At 34.2% G+C, this 26,170-nt stretch overlaps 1 protein-coding gene across 1 annotated transcript; it reads right to left on the bottom strand.

Annotated features, from left to right (window-relative positions):
- Positions 1-779: 779 nt before the first annotated feature.
- LOC105325074 (serine-rich adhesin for platelets) lies at positions 780-25,211 on the bottom strand. The gene is made up of 7 exons (XM_066069070.1): positions 25,069-25,211; positions 12,694-13,045; positions 12,286-12,336; positions 12,088-12,194; positions 11,897-11,970; positions 10,134-11,769; positions 780-1,013 (listed from the first exon to the last, which is right to left on the bottom strand). The coding sequence occupies exons 1-7, from the start codon at positions 25,099-25,101 to the stop codon at positions 780-782; spliced, it is 2,487 nt and encodes an 828-aa protein (XP_065925142.1). The 5' UTR covers positions 25,102-25,211.
- Between the last annotated feature and the right edge of the window lie 959 nt (positions 25,212-26,170).

Here is a 26,170-nt window from a genome sequence, read left to right as displayed (position 1 = left end):
GGAAAATGCATTTTGAAATATATCTAACTATCGCTATTTGTGTACATTCACTGATGCTCAGTCTACTAGATATTAAAAACTATTATTATTTATGTAAAAAATATAATTGGTAAAATCGAATCTTGACCACCCAGACTCCTAAAACAGTACAACAACGATCACAATGTCAACCCTATCCATGCCTGAAATACTCTAACTAACTGTGGATTTACAAAAATGTATAGATCTTTTGGGGTTTTTTTTTTACCTTTGGAATAAAAAGTTTTTGTTACTATCGAAATGTGTGTATATTCACTAATGCCTAGTCTACTACATATCAAAACTAATATTCTCTATGTAAAGAATATAATTTGTTAACTCGAAACATGCAGTTATCATCATGAAATTGATGTTAACATAATTGTGAAATGTTTTTATAATTAAAGTTTAAGAAATAAGATTTGTTTTTATTAAGTATGTCGTTGTACTCTGAAAAGATTTAAATAGCCTTGTATCTATCGTTGTACCTATATATCGATTTCATTTTTAAAATGGTTTTAATAATGATAATTATTATAACGATGTAGAATGATCACATATATATTTATATGTATTATTACTACGAATGTAAATCGTTTTAACTTGTATATGAATTATAAAACGACAGTCACGGAGATTTGTGATTTACAGATTAAAAAATATATTCAATGACCAATATCCCTTATTAATGTGTTCGTTTAACCGATGTCTGCCAGTAAAGAAATTTAAGATAATGATTTCCACTCGATCATACCGATGGGTTAATGCCTAAAATAGTGCTTAGCTGAAGACGATGGAGAGTCGTGCACAGTGCCTAACATATCGATGACCCACTGGGGTATGGCAGGTCCCCCATCCCCACCCCCAAAAAACGCAGCAAATGGATCGTAATAATCCATATCCATACCCATATCAATATCTGAATCTGAGGACGTCATAGGTTTCTGTGTTTCTGTTATGACTGGAGTTGGCAAGATGTCAATTTTGGGATATATCTGAGAGGACGGTTCAACTGTCTCTTTAACCAATTCTGTAGCTTTAGGTGTATGTTTGTCAGTATAATATTGACTGCTGATAATTGTACTTTTATGTTTCGCAATGTCAGTTTCGTTTTGTACAGATAAAACGATAGGCAAACCGCTTATAGCCTTAGCTAAGACATTTTGTTTTTCCAAACTATTTGAAACAGGAAAAATTGGTAGTGCCACCGTTACAGGTTGTGAGGGATTCAATAAAGAGATAGGGTCGTCAAGTATTGATTTAACGGGCGATTTTGAAGATGACATACTGATTGACGATTCTTTTGAACTTGTTGCTGTGACGTCAGCATAATCGGTTACAAAGTCAAGGTCAGTGGCGTAGTAATCGTAGTCATTTGCCGCCGTAAACAAGAATGTGTCAACTGAGGACTCACTTGACGGTGCGTCTGTTATGGTCAGAACACCACGATCCCCCAGGAATGTATCAGTTTTATTGATTTTCATGATCGGTAATTTTTCCTCAGTGAAAATCTTTGAATTATTATATAATGTCGAAGACAATTCAAGATTTGTTGTTAAATTTGAAGTCAAAGAGTGTACCATGTTTGAAATATCCGAATATACAGGTAATTCAGATAGTGACTTTTTCTGGAGATTTTGATTTGACATTTTAAGTGAGGAATATGGCATTGAAGTGTCTAATCTAAATGCTGCTGTTGGGGTCTCCAAAGTAGGCGTATTGCCATTTTGCAAATAATGAAAACTTGTCATAGACTGCTTTGAGACAACCTTACTTAATGAATTTAAGTCATCTGAATAAAGGATTGCGTGGTTAGAACTTACGGTGATATTTTCATCATTTGAAGAATATGCTTCTGCTGATGATTCTAGATTTCTATTGTTACCGTTATATATACTGTTGGCGATACCCGATGGCCAGTGCGTTCTCGTATTTATCGATAAATGGGTCAAAGAATCAAGATTGAGACTTATTTCCATATAAGGGTCTAATAACTCATCAACAGTGTTTACACTTGAATATAAAATTCCCTTATTTGAAGTTGGAAAAATTGTTTTGGACCATGTGCTATTTTTCTTAATTGTAATTTCATTGAATGATAAAATGTCAGTTAACTGTGTGTACGACGATGATATATAACTAATGGATGAAGAAAATGATATGGACACTTTTCCATTTTCATTTGTAAATAAATTTTCAGAACGACTTACTTTTCCATGCACTCCTGTATAAAAAAGGCTGGCGTCCAGTGCCGTTGGTGAAAAATGTGACACCATTACATCCAGGCTGCCTCGTTGCAGCAAGCTATTATCTTGTATACTTTTATATGAATCATAGTTTAATGTCCCTCTTACCATCTCATTGTCAGGGATATTAATATCATTTATATTGTTAACATCAATTATTGGAAGGGAAGACATAGTGGGTTGATGGAAAAAGGATTTGTCGGGAATCGATGTTACAATCATTTCATTAGTACCATTTTGTTTGAAAACGGAATTAAATAGCATCGAAATTGATAAGCTCGTCGTTGGTAAAATGGTAAAAGAAGATGGAACACCACTGGTAGGCAAATTGGTAAATACGGAGGAATCATTTCCTTTACCATAGGATAATCTTTCAAACAGCACATAAGAATCGTTATCTGATTTTGTTTCTATTTTTTCAGAAGATGTTTCACTTGCTATATCATATATATTTGTATCTGAGTCAAAGAACATTTTATCATCGGTTAACTCAGTCATCTGTAAGGATTCTTGTGTGCTGCTTTTGGAAACATACTCATGCATATTCAAATTAGTAAGAGGTTCAAAGGACGAAAAAATAACATCAGAACCAACAAAATACGGTGTTGCATTTATTAGTGTATCTGTTGTGTTTTGGATTATAACTTGGGGACTGAGGTTTAGAGATTCCTCAGCTCCTTCGTCTATTATAAAAAGGGGATCATTATTCACATCATAAAGAGTTGTTTGGACAAGTGGATCCGGGGTGTTAATATCAACTAATGGCGAAGAGGCAAAAAAAGAGTCTGACTGAGCTTGAGATATAGTACTTGTAGACATTCTTGAAATCGTGCTTAAATCTAACGTTTGCGAAATCGTCTCGACTAATTGACCGTCTCCTAGGGAATCGGTAACATTGTCAACAAGAGTACTTAAAGACATAGTTTCGGAAAGGGAACCTTTGAACAACCATCTCTGATTCATGTCTGGGAATATCGATGAAGTTTCTACGATCATGGGTGTTACATACGACGGATCAAGTCCTGCCATTGTGTCATTATTCAAAACGTTTTTGATCATATCGGTTGCAGTTGTGTTATCTAAATCTGAGAAGAACTGAAATGAACTTAACCCTGACTGGTATGCTTGGCTATGATGAGTTGAAACTATAGTCATTGTACTTGATATAATATTGGTGAAAGGATCTTGAGTCAATGTAATGGAGTTCGGTTTATGCTGAAATAACTCAGGAGTATGTGAAATAGGGGCAATTATCTGCGATTCGGAACTGAATAAGGAAAAAGGTGTTTTGTTTACAATCGTAGTTTCATTCATCGAAGAGTAAGATAAAATATCTAACGTATTTGAATCTATCAATGTGCTACTGGATATAGCAGAAAATTGATAGTCTACAATTGAAGAGTCCAAAATGTGTTCATCCATATTATTAACAGAATAGGTTTTATTTGTTAAGAAATCTGTACTAGGAATGAAATTGCTTGATTTTGTTAAAAGATTGTCGTTAAGGTTCACTGTATTAATAACGGTTTCTATGATTTCAGAATTTAAAATTACATTGTTTTTCACTATTTCGGATGATGAATAATCCCTTAAAATATTTGAAAATGTATCTTGGGAAATTGCTAATGATGATTCCAAAACCAATGTCTGCATCGGTGATAACACGTCTTCAAAGGGGGAGATGGAAGTAAGTGGATTTGTAGGTACAGAGGAATTGGCAATTATACCAGTAAACGGGGAAGAAACGATCGAATCACTTGTTAGTTTATCAGTATCAAAAGTTTTCGTTAGTGAAATATCAATTGATGTGGGAGAGGTGAATTGGTTAATGTTAGAGACTGAAGGTATATGCTGATCAGGAATAGGAGAAGAGGGGGAAATGGACAAAGGTTGAAGGGTTTCACCACTGAACATCTCTACTTCCGAACTGAATGCTGGTGATCCATCCACTAATGAACTTGACATATATAATACACTATTTGTAGGCTCTGATATTCCACTTAGAACATCAACACTTGCACTTGTTAGAAAGAATTCTGGTTGTAGTTCTGTTTGCTTCAACAACCTTTGCGTATCCGTATTTGGAAATGATGATGAGAAGCCAATAGTTGTTGGTATGTTTGAAGTTAAATAGAAAGGTTTTGGTGATTCACTATTAATCTCCATTCCAAAGTTTTCTATTGTACTTGTACCTTTGTATAAGGATTGTAAAACTGTATCAATGCTTTGTGTATCTATATTGGGAAGCACTGCTGATGATAAGCCAGGCATTGCAGGATCGTCTGTGGAAAGATTGATAGGTTTTCTTGATTCACTATTAATCTCCATTCCGAAGTCCTCAATTGTGCTTGAACCTTTGTATAAGGCTTGTAAAACTGTATCAACGCTAAAAGTGTTGCCCTCATCCATAGGCCCTTGAGAAATAGTTTGAATGGTGTTAAACGAGGACTTTATGTTAAGCTTGTCCGAGTTAAGAGAATAAAGCAAAGTGTTGGAACTATCACTAAATTTAAAAGAAACTGTTTGCATATGACTGGACAAGGTATCTGTGACTCGTTTGTCCGAATAAGGTAAGCTCAAGGGTTCAAAAACTGCATTCAGTGATTCTGTTGGTACCAGTATACTAGTAGTAAGTGCATCATTTTGAGAAGATATTATTTGAGATCTTTGAACGTTTTCAATAATCGTTCTTAACTCAACACGGGCAGTTTTCAAATCTTCAGTAGGAGGGCTGTCTGGCAAACTTCTCGTACTCTCAACATAAGATGTTCCTTCACTCATGATTTCAAAAATGTCAAAATTAGACACAAACGTACTGACATCGTTTAACTGGGTCATTGACGGCTGCAAATTTCTTAAACTGCTTAATTGTTCTTTGTGCAACATAGAAGACTGTGATAAATCTAAATTATTTTTGTTCGAGCTCAAATCGGTTCCCTGCATTATTGTTTCGCTTTGAAATTTGCTGACGATCGGCAAATCATTAAACGTGTTGAAAACAAGCATTTCTGTATCAGTGTCTTTACCTCGTGCAAATGAATTACTTGCGAACGGCAAGTTCTCACTATACATCATGCTACTGGTAAGTAAACCAGGAACAAAATTTGTCTCAGAGTAGGCACGCGATAGAATGCCTATATGGGGTGTGTTATATATTTCCGAGGTTAATGGCTCAGTCGATACTGTTTGGATACTGTGTTCGATCGTTATTAATTCAGATGGCATCATATTGGAAAATACAGTTCCATCATTCAACAAAGTCAGCGCATCAGTCGACAATCTGTCGTCCTGCACCGTCTCTATTTTACTAAATCCCAAGGTTTGTGAATTGAATTCATCGGTAGTGATTATTTGACCATGCATTGGTGTTTGCTTTATTTCAGAAGTAATTTCGTCTATTTGTTTCATCACTGAAGTTTCGATAATGCCAACTGTTGATAATTTCATTGTCGATTGACTTGATGAAAATACGTCAAAAATGTCTTTAGTATCTTTGGAGTATTCAATAGCACTAGATAAAATTGTGCTTGAATCTTTGTATAAAGATTGTAAAACTGTATCAACACTGAAAGTGTTGCCTTCAACCATAGGCCCTTGAGAAATAGTTTGAATGGTGCTAAACGAGGACTTTATGTTAAGCTTGTCCGAGTTAAGAGAATAAAGCAAAGTGTTGGAACTATCACTAAATTTAAAAGAAACTGTTTGCATATGACTGGACAAGGTATCTGTGACTCGTTTGTCCGAATAAGGTAAGCTCAAAGGTTCAAAAACTGCATTCAGTGATTCTGTTGGTACCAGTATACTAGTAGTAAGTGCATCATTTTGAGAAGATATTATTTGAGATCCTTGAACGTTTTCAAAAATCGTTCTAAACTCAACACGGGCAGTTTTCAAATCTTCAGTAGGAGGGCTGTCTGGCAAACTTCTCGCACTCTCAACATAAGATGTTCCTTCACTCGTGATTTCAAAAATGTCAAAATTAGACACAAACGTACTGACATCGTTTAACTGGGTCATTGACGGCTGCAAATTTCTTAAACTGCTTAATTGTTCTTTGTGCAACATAGAAGACTGTGATAAATCTAAATTATTTTTGTTTGAGCTCAAATCGTTTCCATGTATTATTGTTTCGCTTTGAAATTTGCTGGCGATCGGCAAATCATTAAACGTGTTGAAAACAAGCATTTCTGTATCAGTGTCTTTACCTCGTGCAAATGAATTACTTGCTAACGACAAGTTCTCACTATACATCATGCTACTGGTAAGTAAACCAGGAACAAAATTTGTCTCAGAGTAGGCACGAGATAGAATGCCTATATGGGGTGTGTTATATACTCCCGAGGTTAATGGCTCAGTCGATACTGTTTGGATACTGTGTTCGATCGTTATTAATTCAGATGACATCATTTTGGAAAATACAGTTCCATCATTCAACATAGTCAGCGCATCAGTCGACAATCTGTCGTCCTGCACCGTCTCTATTTTACTTAATCCCAAGGTTTGTGAATTGAATTCATTGGTAGTGATTATTTGACCATGCAATGGTGTTTGCTTTATTTCAGAAGTAATTTCGTCTATTTGCTTCATCACTGAAGTTTCAATAATGCCAACTGTTGATAATTTCATTGTCGATTGACTTGATGAAAATACGTCAAAAATGTCTTTAGTATCTTTGGAGTATTCAATAGCACTATATAAATCCATAATAAGTGTACTTTGGTCCAATAGAGGATTTGTCATAATTTCTTGATCAGCTGTGTTTGACAAGGGCGCTGTTGCAGAAGATGCTAAAATGTATTCCGTTTTTGTTGGTTTAAGAGAATTAAATATCTCCATGTCAGAAAGTGTGGAAGACATATCAGAGGAATCCAGGGCAACTTTTTCGGACCACACCATTGAACTGCTTTGTATTATTCCCGTAAAAGAAGAATCAGGAAATAGTTTGAAAGATGTGTCTGTTATATCGGAATTGTAAAATGTATTAACAACTTCAAGTTGTTGTGATTCCACAGTTGATGTGGAATGTGATTTTATGAACCGTTCCGGCATAGGCTGCATGGTTGATGTCATGCTCTCCAGTTGCTTTTCAATATTGAGAGATAAAGATTTCATTTTAGAGCTTAAAGATGATTGGAGCATGATTTCAGAGTTCGTATCTAGCAAAATCGTCTTAGAGTCGACAATTTCAGTCATTTTGGACAATCTTAACGCGGAGGAAAGTCCTTGATCTTGATTATTCAAAGACATGCTTGTCGTTTGATCAAACATCGGAAGAGAATCGGAGATGACTGTTGTGTGACCATTTTGTTTGTAAGACTGGCTTGAAGTAATGTCAAGACTTGCTTGTAAATTATCAAAGTTTTCGAAGTGATTGCTTAAAGCTGCAGTTTCCTTGTTTATAGAAGGCGATGATTTGAAATCGGCTAATACAGATTCAATGCTTATGGTCTGAGTCGGACTGCTTATGGTCTGAACCGGTAAGAAACCATCTGAGCTCTTTATTTTCGTAAATGATGATAACGGTGCGTCTTTTGAAATACTTTTTGAATCTGTAATATCAGTAAACGTTGTTTCTACTTGAAAAGCAAGTGTTTCTGTTGGCATAAAGGTATTTGTTAGATCGTTTATCTGTAAAGAATCACTTTTGATTGTTGTATAAAACATGTTTTTGGAAAGGATTCCATCACTCATGACACTTTCGTACTCTATATCTGTTGCTGATGGCGATATTGATGATCTGGTGTTGGTCATTACATAACTGTGGATAGACGTTTCTATATCTGTAGTTTGAGATTTTAAAGATGGCAGTGCTATATCGATATTTGAATTTTTGATTTCGTGCTTTGGTAAGCTTGTGATATCATTCTGCAAAATGTTACTTTGAGAGTCAAGTACTGCCATTGATTTCATAAAAGAGTCGTCGCTGAATGACGTAAATGTCGCGAGAGATTCCAAAGCCTCAACCGAAGGTGTCATTTCTTTAGAAAACATTAATGTTTCTGTTGGAATATGCTCTTTGGATGTTACGTTTTTGATAAGATTCTCTTCTGATGGACTTATTTGACTTTTGACACTAATATGCTGTGTTACTGGGTCTGAACTAAACATTGACGTAGACGCTACTTCTGAAACCATGTCATTTATGCTGAAATCCAATACATCTGGCGAACTGAATCTCAAACTAGATGACAGAGACTTCTCTGAAGGCTGAATTAGACTGGTTTCTGCTAAACTTTCATGCTCTAGGTGAGGAACAGAGTTATCGATCGAATTAAATGACATAATGTGGCTGCTTGGAACAACACTTTCTGGGTTTAGCAAAGGGTTTAGCATTGACGTCATCGCCTTTTCTGAGGATGAAATATACCCACTGGAAAATGCCATCGTCTCAATTTCCGTATAAGTATTCAGTGAAGCCTTGTTTATGTTTGTGTCAAATGGAGACGTTGTCATCACATTTTCGAAACTTAAAGAAGTTTGTTTTTCTAGTGTTTTCTGTGTTACTATTACCGAGTCGACAAAAGACTGTGTCAATTGTAATGTGCCTGATGCGGAAAGTAGCATATCGGAATCTCCTTCTTTTTCGCTAAGAGATGATTGAATGTATACTGATGCGGATGTGGGGTTGATAAATTCGTCAGTATTAAACTGCAAACGGGTTTCTTGAATTGAGTCCTCCTGCAAACTTGAAAACAACGCTGGTTCATTTGTGATGGAAGACCTTGCATTAGTCTGCTCTCTTGAAGCTGTTTGGCGATCAGTTGTATTAATTTGTGAGTTTAGCGTTATTGGTTCTAAAATTTCATTCAAAGAAGCTTCCATAGATAATGGAAGAGTCGAAGTTTTTGTTGGCTGAACAAGAAGAGGAATAATAGAACTTCCCCAAACGCTATTTACGTCGTCAGATGAAGTATCACGCAAACTATTTACACTGAAAGCATATTTTTCGCTCTTGGATAATGAAGCTGGCTGTAAAAATGATGATTGCATCATTAAGTTATGAGCTGAACTTTCATCTACTGAATTAAAATAATCGAGTGACATTGTCTCTCCTTTTGTAGTGAAATATATTTCGTTTGCACTAGACATCGTTGGTAAAATCTTTTTGTCGGAGATGGAGAAAGCATCCTTCATTGTAGAATCAATTATTTTTTGTGCACTTGAAATAATTTGTTCACCAGGTAGTGCGGTAAGAGGCAAAAACCTTTCTGTATAAGCTTCTGAAAAACTGCTGATGTAGTCTGTGTTAATAACACTAGATTTATTCCATTCTAAAATCGAACCGTTACTGTTAGGGAAAAGATTTTCGGATGAAAAATAATTTCTCGAAGATAGTTCTAATGTTTTTAAAGATAAATGAGCTGACATCATTTCCCTTTGTGATGAAGAAAGTAGAATTTCATCGACTTTGTTTTCTGTGGGCAATATTCCATCCATCAGGCTTGACATTTCTATAACGGAGGCAGGCACAAAAATATCTGATGATTGTATGGAACCACCGAATTTGACGTTGTCCGTATTTAAGTCGATTTTAAGAGACGACTGATTTTCGGTTACCTCGGTTGTGGGTTTTATACCCTCAACTGTCGGCGAAGGTAAATTTTCATGAGCAAGAGACTTTAAGACACTGCTAGAATCTAAGCTTTGTATTGATTGTTGTCTAAGTTCATCGCTTTTTTCTGTAATAAAACGTGATAAGGATGGTTGCAGGGAATTGCTGAAGTGTTGTGATGCTTCAAATGGTTCTGTAGTACTTAAAGATTGTTTGTTACCAGATCTTGTTTGGAAAAGCAAAGAATTGTCATAATCAATAGAATCGTGTGTTGCAGTGTCAAATTCTTCAACAACTTTATTAGAACCTTTAGGTACATTATTCAAAAACGAAAACATGGACTGATCAGGGCTCATTCCTAGATCTTGTGTCGATGATGACGAAGACGCCGTTCCACTTTGTGCGGAATTCATTAAAACATTTTCTGGGAGTCCATCGTTGGACGATTCTTCTTTTGTTGAAGAGTGCGAAAAGAAGTCAAAAAACGATTGCGTATCATCTGCTACGGATTCTTGAAGGTTTCCAAAAAGATCATTTGAGAATCCCGTCGAGGTACTTGGTGGAGTTGTCACTTGGTTGAATCCGCTAAAAATGTCGTTATCTGACAAATCGAACAGATCAGATGGTGTAACATCAAAATTCATACTATCGCTTTGAGACATGGAAGACGTTATCAATTGTGCATTGGAGTTTTGTTCAAACGTTCCCGAAGAAACAATCGAAGAATCTTTTATCGATGAAATCGAGGGTAGAAAATTGTTGAAAAACATGTCCATATCATTTATACTCGAACTGATTGGCGGTGTCGACGACGATAGTGAGGATAAAACGCTCGTGGATTTTGTTTGGCCAAATCTTTCTGACGGGAAGACCAGGTTGGAGCTTTGCAGGAAAAATCCATCTAAGTTAAGCGAACTTGACGACAGGTGGTCCATTGTATTTGACAGTAAATGTTTAGTTAAGCTTGTTCCGTAGACAGGTAAGTCGCCTTGCGATTTAACCGACGCCTGTGTTTCATCCAAAACAGGAGATGCCGATGTCGGGAACAAAACTTTGTTGAAATCTCCAGTCGCAAGTAAGATATCCAGGTCATTGATGTTCATCTGATCTCTTCCAACAGAAGATTTGGGTTGCATCTGATGTGAGGATGGAACAGAATTTAAAAAATTGAAAAAATCATTATCAATTCCAGAAGTGGAATCTAAATGAAGAGATTTGGACGACGTTCTAACAGGTTTAACTGAAATGTCATTTTTCATATCGGCGACGCGATTGACAGATGGTGTCGTTGTCACTGCTTGTTGATCCATTGGTAAGAAATGCAAAAGGCTCTGCAAATGCATATCAATATTAGCTCTTACAGAATCAAAGGGAATGTTTGAAATTTGGGGGAATATGTCTGAATGTGTCGCCCCTTGGAAAAAAGTGGAGGAGGGGTTTAATCCGGTTGAATAATCCAAACTTGGAAGTAGTTTGTCTGTTGAGTGCGATAAAACCTTAGATGAATGGACAGGTGATAATGATTCAATAAGTTGATGTAAACTTTGTGATGGATATAGTTGTCCCTTATCACCCAAGGTTGAAAATAAATGACCTTTATCACGACTGTCCGATACAGGAAAAGTTTGTTTTGATTCTTGAAACGTCAGAACAGATGATGAAGGAGTATGTTCCTTGGTATTAACGTACTCTGAGACAAAGTGTATGCTAGATTTTTCTGAAACATCATCTTCAGTCGGTTTTATATAATTTGGATCTACTTCTGGCTTGATATTTATCATTTCCACTGGGTAAATGTCAAGGGATTCTGCGTTTAGTAGCAGTGGGTTCCATATTCCTTTCTTTGGAATGGTCTCTTTGAGAAAGTTATAAACCTCATCTTTCACCGCTTGAGTCGGCTTCATGTCTTTCCGTTCAAATGTCATCAGGCTCCTAGCTATTACACTTCCATTCCTACAAAAAGGAGTATAAAATCAAGAATATACTTGGAAATGTACAAGTTAGAAAAGTAATCTAAAAAAAAAAAATATTAAAGATAGATTTTTTTAATATGCCTATAATTGTTTTTGGTTATATGTACCTGAAGCTCAAAACTTTACAGCCTTTGTATTCCGTTTTCATTGGAGAATCAATTCGGTAGAACATTGCGTCAATCTACAATGGAACAATTAAATCTTATAATCTAACTAGTCTTTTCGAAATTCAATAGATTGAGATGATGGTGCTGATGATGATAATGATGAATAAAAAAAAGTCTCCTAAAAAACTTACTCCTTCACAAAATTCGGTTTCGAGTAATTTGTACTCTTGGCTATTCGGATCACTGTATTCCAGGATGTAAGTTCGATTGCCTATTCGTATATTGGATTCCAACACATCTGTATTTTATAGTGAAAGTGTAATAATATTATAAATATTGCAGGTAAAACATGTAATTTTTATGAACATGAAATTCATTAAGACACAGACCCTCCTGCTGTAATTCTGGTTGAAGGGGTTTTATTCTCCTTTGATGTGAAACTGCAAAATAAAAAATAATTACTTATCACCGATATTTTCGGATAAGAACGGTTTCTAAACGTTTATTAATTTATTTATTTTTTCATTTAAAGTAATGAGGATATATTCCACTAATTCCGTTTGACTTATCAAATAACAACCATAATGTTCGTTCCATCTACTGAGTATAAACATATCTATACATTCATATATGTTTACATGTATTTCATACATACCTTTATCTCTTTATGTTTTGTGTTTGATTAATCGGGGGAGGGGGGCATTTTATTTTATTTATTTTATTAGGTTTTTTTTCGGGGTGGGGGCGATAATTTAATTTTTCATTAAAATATTTACAACACGAGAGATTAGACTCACTCAGCACAGCCATAACGACAGCCGCAATCACTGCACCAATCAACAAGAAGATCAGCAAGACACAGAGAAGAATTCTCTTGGACGATCCGTCCCTCAGAGTACTGGATCCGCCACTGGTCGCGTAACCGGAAGTCCGGTCGTCGTCCTCCTTGTAAACGGCTCGGACGGGGTACAGATGTGGCTCGGATTGGATGACGAATTCCTCCCTTGGCGCCATGTAGAACTTGTAGGCGCCATAGGGCTCCGCTGGGTTTTCGTACACATTGTCAAAGACCATCACTGGGTCCACATATTTCTGTTCTTCGTCCTCCCTTGATGTACCCCCGGAGTAGAGGGAGGACATGTGGGGCCACTGTGAAAGCAAAATTAAAATGTTAAGGAGGTTAGATAGTCAACAAATTACTCATAATTATGTCTATCTTATTCCTTTTATTTATATTTAAAGCTATTAACTATTACATAGTACCTCCGGAGAGGAGCGAGACCATGTGGGGCCACTGTAAAAGGGAAAACAGTAATTTGGGGTTTATAAATGAAAACTCATTGGGTGTTTTCTATGTATAAAGATCACATGTATCCAAGAGAGTTTGTGAATGTTGCTGAAGCCGCGTCTTTGGATAACAATCAAATTGTTTGACATAATCGGGATATTATTATCTCCTTCATCTTTTCTCTATACGTGTGCAGAACTGTGGCATACTGAATTCCATGACCCCATCATACAGAGATCTGCCGAAAGTTGTTTTTTTCTTTTTCAGATTCGTGAAATAAATGTGTAATAGCGTGAAAATTTACGAGCACATGATGTGAGGTATGTGTAGGGGCCACAAGTTTCCAAGAGTATTTTTATCTGAATATCGAATGTTTTTATTTGTTTCGTTTTTTTTTCTATCACTTCACATCCTAGATGAAGTAAGGTATATAAAGTATTAACATAGAGAGAGTGTTCGTATGATGTTCTTATATCAAATGTTTAAAAAACATCTTTTTTTTTCCTGTAGATATATTTTATTTTTTCTTTAAATTATTCATATAGATTGAGATTATAGAATCGTACATGTATTTTTTTATTTTTTACATTGATTGTTATCAGATGTAATGTACAATTGTTATTTCAAAAAAGTGCAAATTAAAATATTTCAAAAATCTTATCATAATTACTTTCAAAATGATGACCATCCATTTCTCAGTTTTGCTTTCAATTAGATACTCCGCAAATCTTTTTGTTTGTTACTTTATTTAAAAAAAAACGTATGCAAACAGACACCAGATGTTATCATTTTGTCTGACTTCTTCTTGAGTCGATAAAACAGCTGTTACTTTCCAAATTCATCATTCTGACATATCGCTAGATAAATCTTAAAGATGTACAATAATATGGAACGCCATAGCTGCCTTAAGGTCAATTTCATATTAAATGAACTGGTATCTTATATATATGCAATAGTAATATCATTATATGCAGTGGTAACATCATTACATGCAGTGCTAACATCATTATATGCAGTGCTAACATCATTATATACTATTATTTCACCATTATATTCAGGGGTAAAATCTTTATATGAAGTGGTAACATCATTACGTTATGTCGTAAGATCATTATGTGCAGTAGTTTATTCATTATATGCTATGAATAAATCTTTATATGATATGATTAACTCATTTCATACAGAGCTAAACTCATAATGAACTATTGTTCAATCGTTATGTTATATGGTACACTCTTCATGTGCAGTTGCAAAATCCTTTTATGCAGTGCAACTTCTTGACATTAGGTGATAAGTTCATTATATGCAGTACTAACATCATGTTATGGTGTATTAAAACCATTATGTATGGTGGTAAAACCTTTATGTATTGTGGTGAAAGCTTTATATGCAATTGTAAATCCTTTATATGATGTGACAATTTTATAATATGCCGTTGTTGAGTCATTATATTATGAGGTCAGTTCTTTACATGATGTGATCATTTCATTATATGGAGTGGTAACTTCTTTATATGCAGTCGTAACTCTTTATGATGAGGTTGTAAACTGGTTCTCGCTGAAAAGTTTTAATGGGGAAGAGGTCCAGTTTTATTTTGCAAAAAGATGCCGCGTTCGTTGTGACGATGCACATTTCCTGGTCAACTTGTCGTTTGTTTTGAAAAGAGAGAGAGAGAGAGAGAGAGAGAGAGAGAGAGAGAGAGAGAGAGAGAGAGAGAGAGAGTTTATCTGTCCTTTAACATCGATATCATAATATCAATCATTGAACCCATTTTGTGTGAAAAATCGAATGTATTATTAGTAGAGTATGCTTTTAATTTAAGAGTAAAAGAAATTACAAAAAATGAAGCAAGCGTTTTAAAATCAAAGTCGAAAGACCTTTGTTTCAATGTACCAGGTAGATGCTACTCCTCGCTGATTAATGCCTCCAACACAAAAGGAATAGACAAATTTTTATTCATAGACATAAATAAAAATTATTTTTCATTTTTCTTAAAATTAATTTGATTTTTAAGAAATAATAAAGAAATTGGTTGGTCTTAACCTCTTTTTATGGTTGTTTCATCCACTGTATAGAATTTAAGCTCACCGGGCATGTATTTTTGTATTTTAAATCCTACGTATACAAAGAAGGTGTTGTGCAGTTCCTGTGCTAATTTCCATAAAGCTGTTGCAGATATCTTCATATCATTAAGGTAATACCCCTATTCCGATGGTTTTGAAAATGAATGATGGATAAATAAGTTTCAAAACGCTTGTCATTGTAATATTTTACATGTGTGCTGATTTTTTCAACGTTACCGACTTTGTTCACATTACATGTATAAACATTTGTAGCTGCAGATCTGTAGCTCTCTGGTTGAAAAAAAATCGGATCGACAAATTGTCTATCCGAATTTTTTCAACCAGAGAGCTACAGATTTGTAGCTCTGTGGTTGAAAAAAATCGGATAGACAAATTGTCTATCCGAATTTTTTCAACCAGAGAGCTACAGATCTGCAGCTAAAACATTTGCTGCTGAACGAGGAAGTAACGCATTAATCGATAAAGTTAATGTATTTTTTTTGGGTAAAATATGTCGTTTTCAAAATATATATACATATTGTTCGACATCGTTAAAAGCAAGCCGTGCAATAATGTATGAATCAGCAAAATACGGATAAGTTTATTCCAAGCACCACGGTTTATATGGATGCTATTAAAATTATTTTAAATAACAATCAAGAGCAAAGTAACTCCTCAATTTAAACGTTTTTGAAGAGACAGAAATAGATTTATTAATTCAAAAAGCTCCAATTAATTACATACATACTTAAAACACGATAGCAAGTAGAAATCAAATTGTTCTATGTTAATATCAAGATACATAAAGTGATCTTCCTATAACTGTATGCGCGGATCAAGAAGCAGAGGGGGGAATTATATTTCTACAAAGTACAATCATTTTTTGAAATTTATTTCACTTTTAAAATTAAACGCGTACTCTACTAAAAATTCATTCGATTTATCACACATCGATGTATCAAGAACAGAATCTCTCTCTCTCTCTCTCTCTCTCTCTCTCTCTCTCTCTCTCTCTCTCTCTCTCTCTCTCTCTCTCGCAAACGACAAGTTGACCAGGAAATGTGCATCGTCACAATGAACAGAGAATCTCTCTCTCTCTCTCTCTCTCTCTCTCTCTCTCTCTCTCTCTCTCTCTCTCTCTCTCTCTTCAAAACAAACGACAAGTTGACCAGGAAATGTGCATCGTCACAATGAACGCGGCATCTTTTTGCAAAATAAAACTGGACCTCTTCCCCATTAAAACTTTTCAGCGAGAACCAGTTTACAACCTCATCATAAAGAGTTACGACTGCATATAAAGAAGTTACCACTCCATATAATGAAATGATCACATCATGTAAAGAACTGACCTCATAATATAATGACTCAACAACGGCATATTATAAAATTGTCACATCATATAAAGGATTTACAATTGCATGTAAAGCTTTCACCACAATACATGAAGGTTTTACCACCATACATAATGGTTTTAATACACCATAACATGATGTTAGTACTGCATATAATGAACTTATCACCTAATGTCAAGAAGTTGCACTGCATAAAAGGATTTTGCAACTGCACATGAAGAGTGTACCATTTAACATAACGATTGAACAATAGTTCATTATGAGTTTAGCTCTGTATGAAATGAGTTTATCATATCATATAAAGATTTATTCATAGCATATAATGAATAAACTACTGCACATAATGATCTTACGACATAACGTAATGATGTTACCACTTCATATAAAGATTTTACCCCTGAATATAATGGTGAAATAATAGTATATAATGATGTTAGCACTGCATATAATGATGTTAGCACTGCATATAATGATGTTAGCACTGCATATAATGATATTGCTATTGCAGATAAAAAATATACCAATTCATATAATATGAAATTGACCTTAAGGCAGCTATGGCATTCCATACAATAAGATATTGAAATCGTTCATTCAATGGAAGAATAAAAGCCACATTTAAGAACTAATAACTGCTTAAATGAAATGACAATTCAAAGTTGTAAATGCCATACATTACAATGACAATAAAATAAAGTTGTGATTTAACCTTTTTGAGCGTAAGGGCGAGGAAAATGCAAAGTGGTAATTTTTCCAGAGAATGTATTACTAGTACATGGGGGTTATTATGAGATTAACATACGAAATACAGTTTCGCACTGTCTGCTATTTCCCCTAAAAATATTGTATTTGCAGAAATTTGGGAGAAAAAGTAGTTTTTACACCATGTATCATGTATGTATATGATGTTCAACAATTTTAATGGAACATTTTTTCTTTTGATTAACTTTCTGATAAATGTTTGTAATTGAGAGAGAGAGAGAGAGAGGGGGGGAGAGAGAGAGAGAGATTAGAACAAAGTATAAACAAACATATCTAGGATCAATGTTCATTTATCATTTTCTTGATATATAAATAATTGTAAAAATGAATCGCTCCGTTTCATATCCTGAATCTAATTAGTGCATTACGTTCCATTGAGACTGAGTCATATTAATTTTCTGTAGGTGTGACCTTTATTCGGAGATTGATTGGTTACAGTGTACATCCATCTTTTATACAATTGTCAAGTATGTAAGTTACATGATTTCTCTTTATTTAAGAATTTGGTTTAAAAGATCACAACGTTAGATTAATTTCAAACCTACCGATTTAAATACTGAGCCTTCAGATATTTTTTTCTGACCTCTATAAAAATAAACTCCGAGAAAATGCAGAATCTTTGATATATGAAAAAAATAATGGGTGTGTGGGAGAAAGTTACGTTGTCATTTAATTGACAAATATATTTGTATTTTACTGTTTCTGTATCAGGATTAGCAATGAGTGGCTGTCAAATTTGAGTGACATGTACATGTCTTATACCATGTCATAATTCAAATATCCTACTCTTTCTGTTTTTTATTTTGTAACCCTATCTGCTTCTCTGTTTCCCGCGTTCTCTCTCTCTCTCTCTCTCTCTCTCTCTCTCTCTCTCTCTCTCTCTCTCTCTCTCTCTCTCTCTGAATTTTTAAGTTTATCAATTATAATTTTTAAAACACTGTATCTATTTTATATCTCCATCTATTTTTATCTTTCTCTACACATAGAACTCCGTGAACTCGACCTGTCATCTAATGTTCCTCTTCATTAATGAACAGGGATGTCAGGTAACTTAATTTAGCATTCATGAGGAATTAATATTGTCTAGAGTTGACTATGTCGCAACAGCTGGATTAATTAATTTCTCTTCTCTGTTCGATTGTCGTTCGTTTACCTTCTCTATCATCGCGTTTGTACTAAATTCTCACCACAAAAGAAAATGCTGATAAAGTAGGGTTTTTGGGGGTTTTTTGCATATAAGGACTAGTCTTAACCTTTTTGCGACGGTTGTCTTCAAATATAGAATTACTATCAACAGTTGACGCGATAGATGGAACAAAAAATACTTTCACGTAATCAAAAAAAATATTACATATAGAAGACTAGATGTATTTCATTTCATTTATTTAAAAAAAAACTCAGATCGTTATTTTTCTGTGTAAAGAACAAAAGATCAAATATACGAAACATTTGATTTGTCTTTTATTTAAGTTGTCAATATGAAACTGTTGTTTACATATAATTGTTTGAAAAAGAAAACAAAAAACACGTTCGCATCCATCGTGATTTTGAAGTCATGTACATGGAAACGGTATCTAATACAGTACATGTGAAGTCAACATATTACCAAGTACTACAGTATACACTACGCTATTTTATTTCTTTATTTTTAATCGACACAGTACGTAAATGAACCCAAGTAAATGAATCTTGTATTCAAAAATACTTTTACTACAACTTTATTAGATTTGCATACAAACTTCATTTGTCTTCTGAGCTGCGCACTTTACGGATTAATACAGAATTTAAAAGACGCCTTAATATACGTACATGTCCAAAATACAGTTTTGAATAAAGGTGCATACATCTTTTCGTTTAGTGTGTTGTATAATTAAATTAATAAGCATAAATAAATTTACTCTCACGGAATAATAATTAATCTGCGCTGTCCAGAGAATGAAATATTTGTCTGCGAATAATTATAATAGTACAATCGTTGCTTCCTTTATTCCGTTTAAGTTAGGTTTTATATAAGATTAATAGAATTGGTTATAGATAATAGAAAATTCTAGAACTCAACAAGTACCTAGGTCATGTCAGGTCATTTAGCACGGAGTCGAAAAAAGATAATTATGGTAGTATGTAAAAGTTCATGCCCTAGCCATGAGCACGTTTTTCACAGTTTCCGCTGTTTCCATGCACTGTTCCGGGGTATTTGTTTTAATTGTAGATAGATGTAGGTATTCTATGACCGAAACAGAACAAGTTTAGGGCATATGACTCGTATCTTTTGCAAAAACGTTGATCAATCATAAATGGAATTCGAACGTACGAAATAAAAAAAAAATTGGTGTACAGAGCACTTGTCACAGACATTCCTGCAGTGAAATGAAGGGTCGCTCAAAGACGTGCATGTCAAACTGTCATAGATCGCAATTAAAAGATAATTCAACATTGTACAGAACATATTTAATCTTTATGTCCTTATTTTCTTCAAGAAATATTTTAAATATTTTTTCCAAAAAAAAGAAATTGATTAAGAAATAAATATGTATGGAAATTTTAAACATTATTTCTAAATCATTCCAAAAATTTTACAATTTTAAGGATGTGTGCAAATTCGAGATTATTATTTACTTTATAAGGGTCGTTTTTGTAAAACCTTTTTCATTGTCAAGAGTTTACAGGTAGACTATATGTAACTTGAACATGTACGTATCGCCATACATTAATAATCTTGGCTTAACCAAATTATAGACGACAAAAGATAAAATCCTTCAAATCAGCTGAGTATTAACAATCAAGAAGTCTCCTTTTAAAATAGAAAGAGAAAATCATATTCAGCCAGATTGGACGAGGTTTACATAGTACAGTACCTGTGAGCGGTAATTCCTCAACCTCCTAATATGTTGTCGTCGATTCATTTCCAAATTATTACAATATTCCCATAAATCCACACATCTCACTTATCCAGCAATCAATTTTTCACTGAAGTCGCATTTCAAAGGCATCACAAATGCAATGGGGAAAACCCCATAGGCTTGGTTTAATTTAATACACTCTTTTCTTCAGAAAGGAAAACTGTTATATTTATGATTTGTATATAAATGTTCATTTTCTCAAGACATATGTGACAGGGAAATAGTTAGCGAGGGCTAACGCCTTGTATAGTGCAACCACAGTCAATGAAGCGGAACGACAATACAGTCACCAACTATAATGACCAAAAAAAAACCACGGCCCGGCAAAAGTCTATAAAAGCCTCTGTGATAGAAAACAGGGGAACACACGACACAAGTCTCTCCGACACAAACTGGACAATGTCTTTCTCTCTTAATTTCCCCCTTCTTCCCTCTCAAGTTTCTCTGCGCGTGAGTTCTTTGTAGTGAAGTCTGGTAGATGAATGCTGTCAAATTTTGCATAGTGTGCATGTACAGTACATAAACGGTGATATATTATTCGAGCAATGTTTTAACTGCCGTAGGAACTGTTAAAGATACACCACTGGCCGATCAATCATTACCTGCACCGCTAATTAAATTTTCATTAGCCACACTGTCTGATATAAAATGGTTACATTAGAAATAATCATGTCTGTCCCACAGGTGTATAAAGCATGTCGGATTTACGACCATAGAGGCGTCATAATTGTCCAAGGCCAAGATGGACGTCCGTTACGCTATTGACTGTATTGTGTATACGAGTAAATGTATATGAACGGTCAGTTCCTTCTCTTTTGAAGAGGGTTTTTCATCCTATATAAGTCTTCGATTCTATAACTTATTACCCACTGAAAGTCGTTGATCCTATGCAAGTCTTTAATTCTACAACTAAGTGTTCTTTGGAAGTCCTTGATTCTATACAACTCTTCAAATCTAAAACTAACTCTTATTGGAAAAAAAGTTTCTGATCCTGTACAAATCTTTGATTCTATACAAGTCTTTGATCCTATACAAGTCTTAATTCTATACAAGTGTTTTATCCTAAACAATTCCTTGGTCCTTTTTAAATTAAATCTTTGATCCTATATACATGTAAGTCTTTGATCTTAAACAAGTCTTTGGTTCTTAACAAGTCTTGAATCAAGTCTTTGGTCCTTAACAAGTCTTGAATCTTATACAAGTCTTTGGTCCTTTTGAACAAGTCTTCGATCCTCAACAAATCGTTGAATCAATACGAGAGTTTTCTTCGAAAGCGATTTGAAAACAGCGAAAACTGTGTGTACAATCTAAAAATTCGAATAATTTCTGACATTTGATAAATTGAGTTAAACATTTCTATATGTACAAATTAATTAATGAACTTTGAATAGATGAAGTAACGACCATTAAGTAAATATTTTCGTTCTAGTTAGTTTTTGACAAATTAAGAATTACAGTTTACACTTCAATCTTGACACGAAATATTTCCATGCAGTCCTCCCATTCATTAATGCATTAAAAGTCAACAACAAAATTCCACATCGTAATTAGAAAATGCAAATGAATTTCTATTCATCATCATATGCTTTCTAAGAATATTTAATGATGGGCCCCTTTGATACAAAATGCATCACCGGTATTCCTTTGCTCAAGCAAGCTAAACCATATCAAAGCAACCATCTTGATCACCTGGTTTTGATTCTATGTTTGCTGGACTCCCATTTAGATAAATAATTTTGACCGTTAATAAATTCACAGTTTTATAAGTGCATGAAATGTAATAATTTTCCCCAAATGATGAATGCAACATATTTAGTTACTAAAACCTAGATGTCATACACACAAATGATAAATAAATCCATCCTATTTAGTTTTTATTGTTCATTACTAACAACTACATTTGATATATCTCCTCCGATATTTAAGAATTAAAAATGTTTTTAAATTGGCAGAAATGCACAATTGAACATAAAATTTAGATTCTTAACGACCTGGAATGTTTATATTCGAAACGAACGAGATATAAACTCATGTTTTGCATTAAATATGCCTGTTTTTAAAACGAATAAGAATTATTTTCATGTTTACGCGACGAATGGACTTGGCCACCGGTCTAGAAGGTGGTAATGGTAATGGCTGAATTAACGCGACATTAACATGCTTTCTGGTGTAGTATTTACCTCACAAATGTGAATCACTTGGACAAATGATTCATATATATCAGGCCCTGATGGCAATTGTTAAAGGTGCAAATCGCTGTCCGAGCAAGTAAGGCAAAGATGTTTGGTTAACACCCTATATAGACGTTACCGTCTTAAGACGGTGATGTATAATAACATTGCTTCTACGTCTTACGTTATTACGATGAATCCGTGGATAATTTGTTATCTTTGAAAGTCATTTGTTATCAATACACTACATCGTCTATATCCTTTATGATCTCGTATATCTTTTTAGGATTTTTTTTTTCATTTCAATAATTACCCCCAATAAACAACACATAATTTACAACCAATCTGCCTTATCCACGTGATTAGAAAAAGTATATCATGTGATTTCAGAATACGTTGTGGTCTATGTCCCCCGAAACATGGCTAATGTGTGATGTTAATAATATTTCCCGGACACATACATGTACTATTCACACATGTATATGTACTGATCATACGACTAATTAGTAGAATTCTGATTCAAATTGAGCATATTAATGATGGGGTTCTACTGTGATGCATGTAATTACACATTCCCTTTTCTTTTCTTTCCCTTTTTTTTGGAGGGGTGGGGGCGGTGGGGGTGAGGATTAGAGTGGGAGTAAAAGTGTTCTTATTTAATTGTTTGTTGATGTTTTCTTTTCATTTAGAATTATTTAGAAAACACTGAACAACTGATCTTTTTGTACAATCATACATGTATATGTTATAACAAACACAGACATATATAGTGACACTGGGCCTTATCGGAAGGACAGACAGACAGACAACTGGACAGATAAACGTTACCATACCCCTAATTTTTAATCTTTAGGGGCATAAAATTCACGAGTATGGATTTGGCTGTATGTATTAAACAAATGTATACATGATTAAGGTTTGTTGTTGAGATTGATCGTAGTTTTTTTGGGGGGTTTTTTTTTTTTGGGGGGGGGGGGGTTTTGGTCTGTTCTTTGACTTAACAGTTTAATGAATCCGTAGAATAGTTTAGATATTACGAAACAAATATATTCTTTAAGTAATATTTACTTAAAAATATATCCTATTTTACATGAAAAAAGTTCATTCATGTATGTTAAATCTCAATAGGAAAATAAGCTCGTGTATAGAGGGAATATCGGTGTGGTTTTTTTTTTTAATTTAATATACAGCAATTGCAAATGTTGAGAAATCTGGACCACAAATATTGATATATTTTAATGTTGACTCATTTTTACCTGTGTTTTAAGGGAAATGTTTACACAAATCAAAAATATTCAGCGATCGATACTGCTTAATAAATATTCATCAACTGGTGTCAAGAAATGGTTTATGAGTGTGCATATGACAATATTTGCAACTGAAAAAATAAACGTAACTTTAAGACATTTCAATCCAAATAAACATGCCTAGAAATTACTTCAGACAAATGATATATTAAAGGATCCTTGAGTAAAAAACTTTTTGTTCGTCGCCGACTTTTTAAGGAAATGTACTGTCATATTTTTAATCATAGAACTAACAGACAGAAGACATTTGCTTTAATTAATTAATTAATTTCCTGGTATGACTTATACGTGTATATTGGTCATTCTAGTACACAGAACGAACGCACCGAAATCTACTTTGTGGAATTAATTTCTGTACACGTGCACGATCGTTAACAATTCTCTTTCAGTAGGGGACAGAAAATATTTCATTAATTAAACCTTGAACTTGCGTCTTCGTTAGAAAGACATTTTAATGTGTAATGTCATTTCTGTGCAATAGTCACGTTCCTTTCAAACGGCCACACCTTTCTTCTTATATTTGATAATTAAAATAAGTGAATGAAGGGATATTCCAGGAAAGTATGCCAGGCTGTCCCAAAACTGAAACCTGTCATAAACATGTTGATTTTGGGAATGAAAAATCAGTCAATGATATTTGTTTTCGCGGAAACTGATATTAGTTATAGAGGGGGAAGGGGGTGTCTTTTACCCCGCGGGCGGCGCCATGTTTACATTACTATATCACTGTGTTCCATCGTCAAGGGAACCAATGTCACAACGTCTCCCCCATGATTTACTAGTGTTGTTTTTTTTCCTATACATTAAAGTCATTTGGGTCCTTCGTTGTCGATATTTGATATGATTGCGGTACACAGCGATGGACACCCATCGTTTAGTCTCTGGGAGACCAAGATACATCTCAAAGAATTGGCAAAGAATCATGTGTGGCTCTATGTAATGGTCCGAGGCACTTGTTTTATCCAATTGTGTTAAAATTTTAATTGTTCTATCGGATTAACTTTATCGCAGAAACAACTGCCTACATTAAGAGTGCAAAAAAAAAAGATTCTTTTCTAACAATATTACATCATTTTCAATTTGTTCTTGCGTTAAAACAATTACAGGACGAAAAACTCTACAGGTGGGTAAGAACATTGGTTCTAAATTTAAGAATTAAATTAACGTACGACGCCTTTTCAAAAGTACTTTTATAAGAATTAAAGCATATACACGTTGTTAATTAATTGTTACCACCATGTGTAAAATCATTAATGGGCGAAACCACTTATTACACCGTACATAAATTAGACCAAGCAAAAAGTAAGACAGAATAGTTGTATAAGTTACCTTATCGTGGAATCTAATCCTCCAACTGGACATTTTTGTAGAGTTTCAGATATATCCCCAATTCACATTATTATTTTCGAAAGAAATCCTGTTAATTTTCGTGGTGCCAGCGTTTGTGTCGAAATGTGCCGGGGTCTGTCAGACTGCGCAGATCGGTTATAGTATTAGTGTGTTTAGCATTGAACTCATACATTATGCGAGAGAGAAAACCGCGCCTACGACTTTAATGTCAACGTGGTTGACGAGTCTCATTATGATCAAATACTTCTGATTTTTTTTTCTTGAAAGAAGAATTCTTCAGGTAATTAACGAGATAAGGTGACTGATTCAGAAGAAATATACAGGATTTAACATCTTTTTGCTTAATTTTATATTGCAATTAATTCTTTGTCATCGATCAAAGAGAAAAGTAAAGATAATGTAATATATGAAAAAACACATTAATGATTCTCTCTATTGCATTCTTTCTATTCCTTTTATTTGTTTATATGAATTTTGATTATAAGTCGTATATACCGAGGTCGCGCGAGTTTAGTCTTGATTTTTCGTCAATGGGCATGCCAACTTAGTACTTGCAACTTTGTCAAAACTGTCATTTTTATATAACAAATTTCTGACACTTGCTCTATTTTTCATTATATGAGACATGTTCTTAAAACATCTTTGCTTCGGGTATATAATTACTCTTCATTGGAAAATATAACAGGTTCATAATATTTCAAAATGTTCAATATGGTGTGTGAACGTGGGATGGGTTGGAAAATAAAGAGGGGGGGGGGGGCTAGGTGTTACTCTCACAGTGGTAGTGGTGGCACCTTAGGGTTAACTTTATATATAAAGATTTTAGGAATGAGTAGGCAAAACATCTTTAATATGTTTAATACAAATTCTTATTTTAAATTATTTCCAAAAATCTTTACATGGTCATGGTTTGAGTATCGGGATAGCAAACAATGCTAAATATAACGGTAGTCTTAAAATTATTTTTACTCCTGAGTTTTCTTATCATTCAAACCCTCAAGTGAAAACAACAACAACATTATAATTACAACATAATTTATTTTCGTATCATTATTTAATATAAAGGTGTTATATACAAATG

This window comes from Magallana gigas, chromosome 8 (genome assembly GCF_963853765.1).
Source record: "Magallana gigas chromosome 8, xbMagGiga1.1, whole genome shotgun sequence".
Lineage (NCBI taxonomy): Eukaryota > Metazoa > Mollusca > Bivalvia > Ostreida > Ostreidae > Magallana > Magallana gigas.
Note: the sequence above shows the minus strand (reverse complement) of the source record. Positions and strands in the feature narration are given on the sequence as shown.

Excerpts from the sequence above, each read along its gene's own strand:
- LOC105325074 (XM_066069070.1), bottom strand. The coding sequence starts at position 25,101 with ATGTCCAGTTGGAGGATTAGATTCCACGATAAG. Across the intron at positions 13,046-25,068 it reads GGATTAGATTCCACGATAAG|TGGCCCCACATGTCCTCCCT; the intron begins GTAACTTATACA and ends TTGCTTTCACAG. Across the intron at positions 12,337-12,693 it reads TGTCGTTATGGCTGTGCTGA|TTTCACATCAAAGGAGAATA; the intron begins GTGAGTCTAATC and ends TTTATTTTGCAG.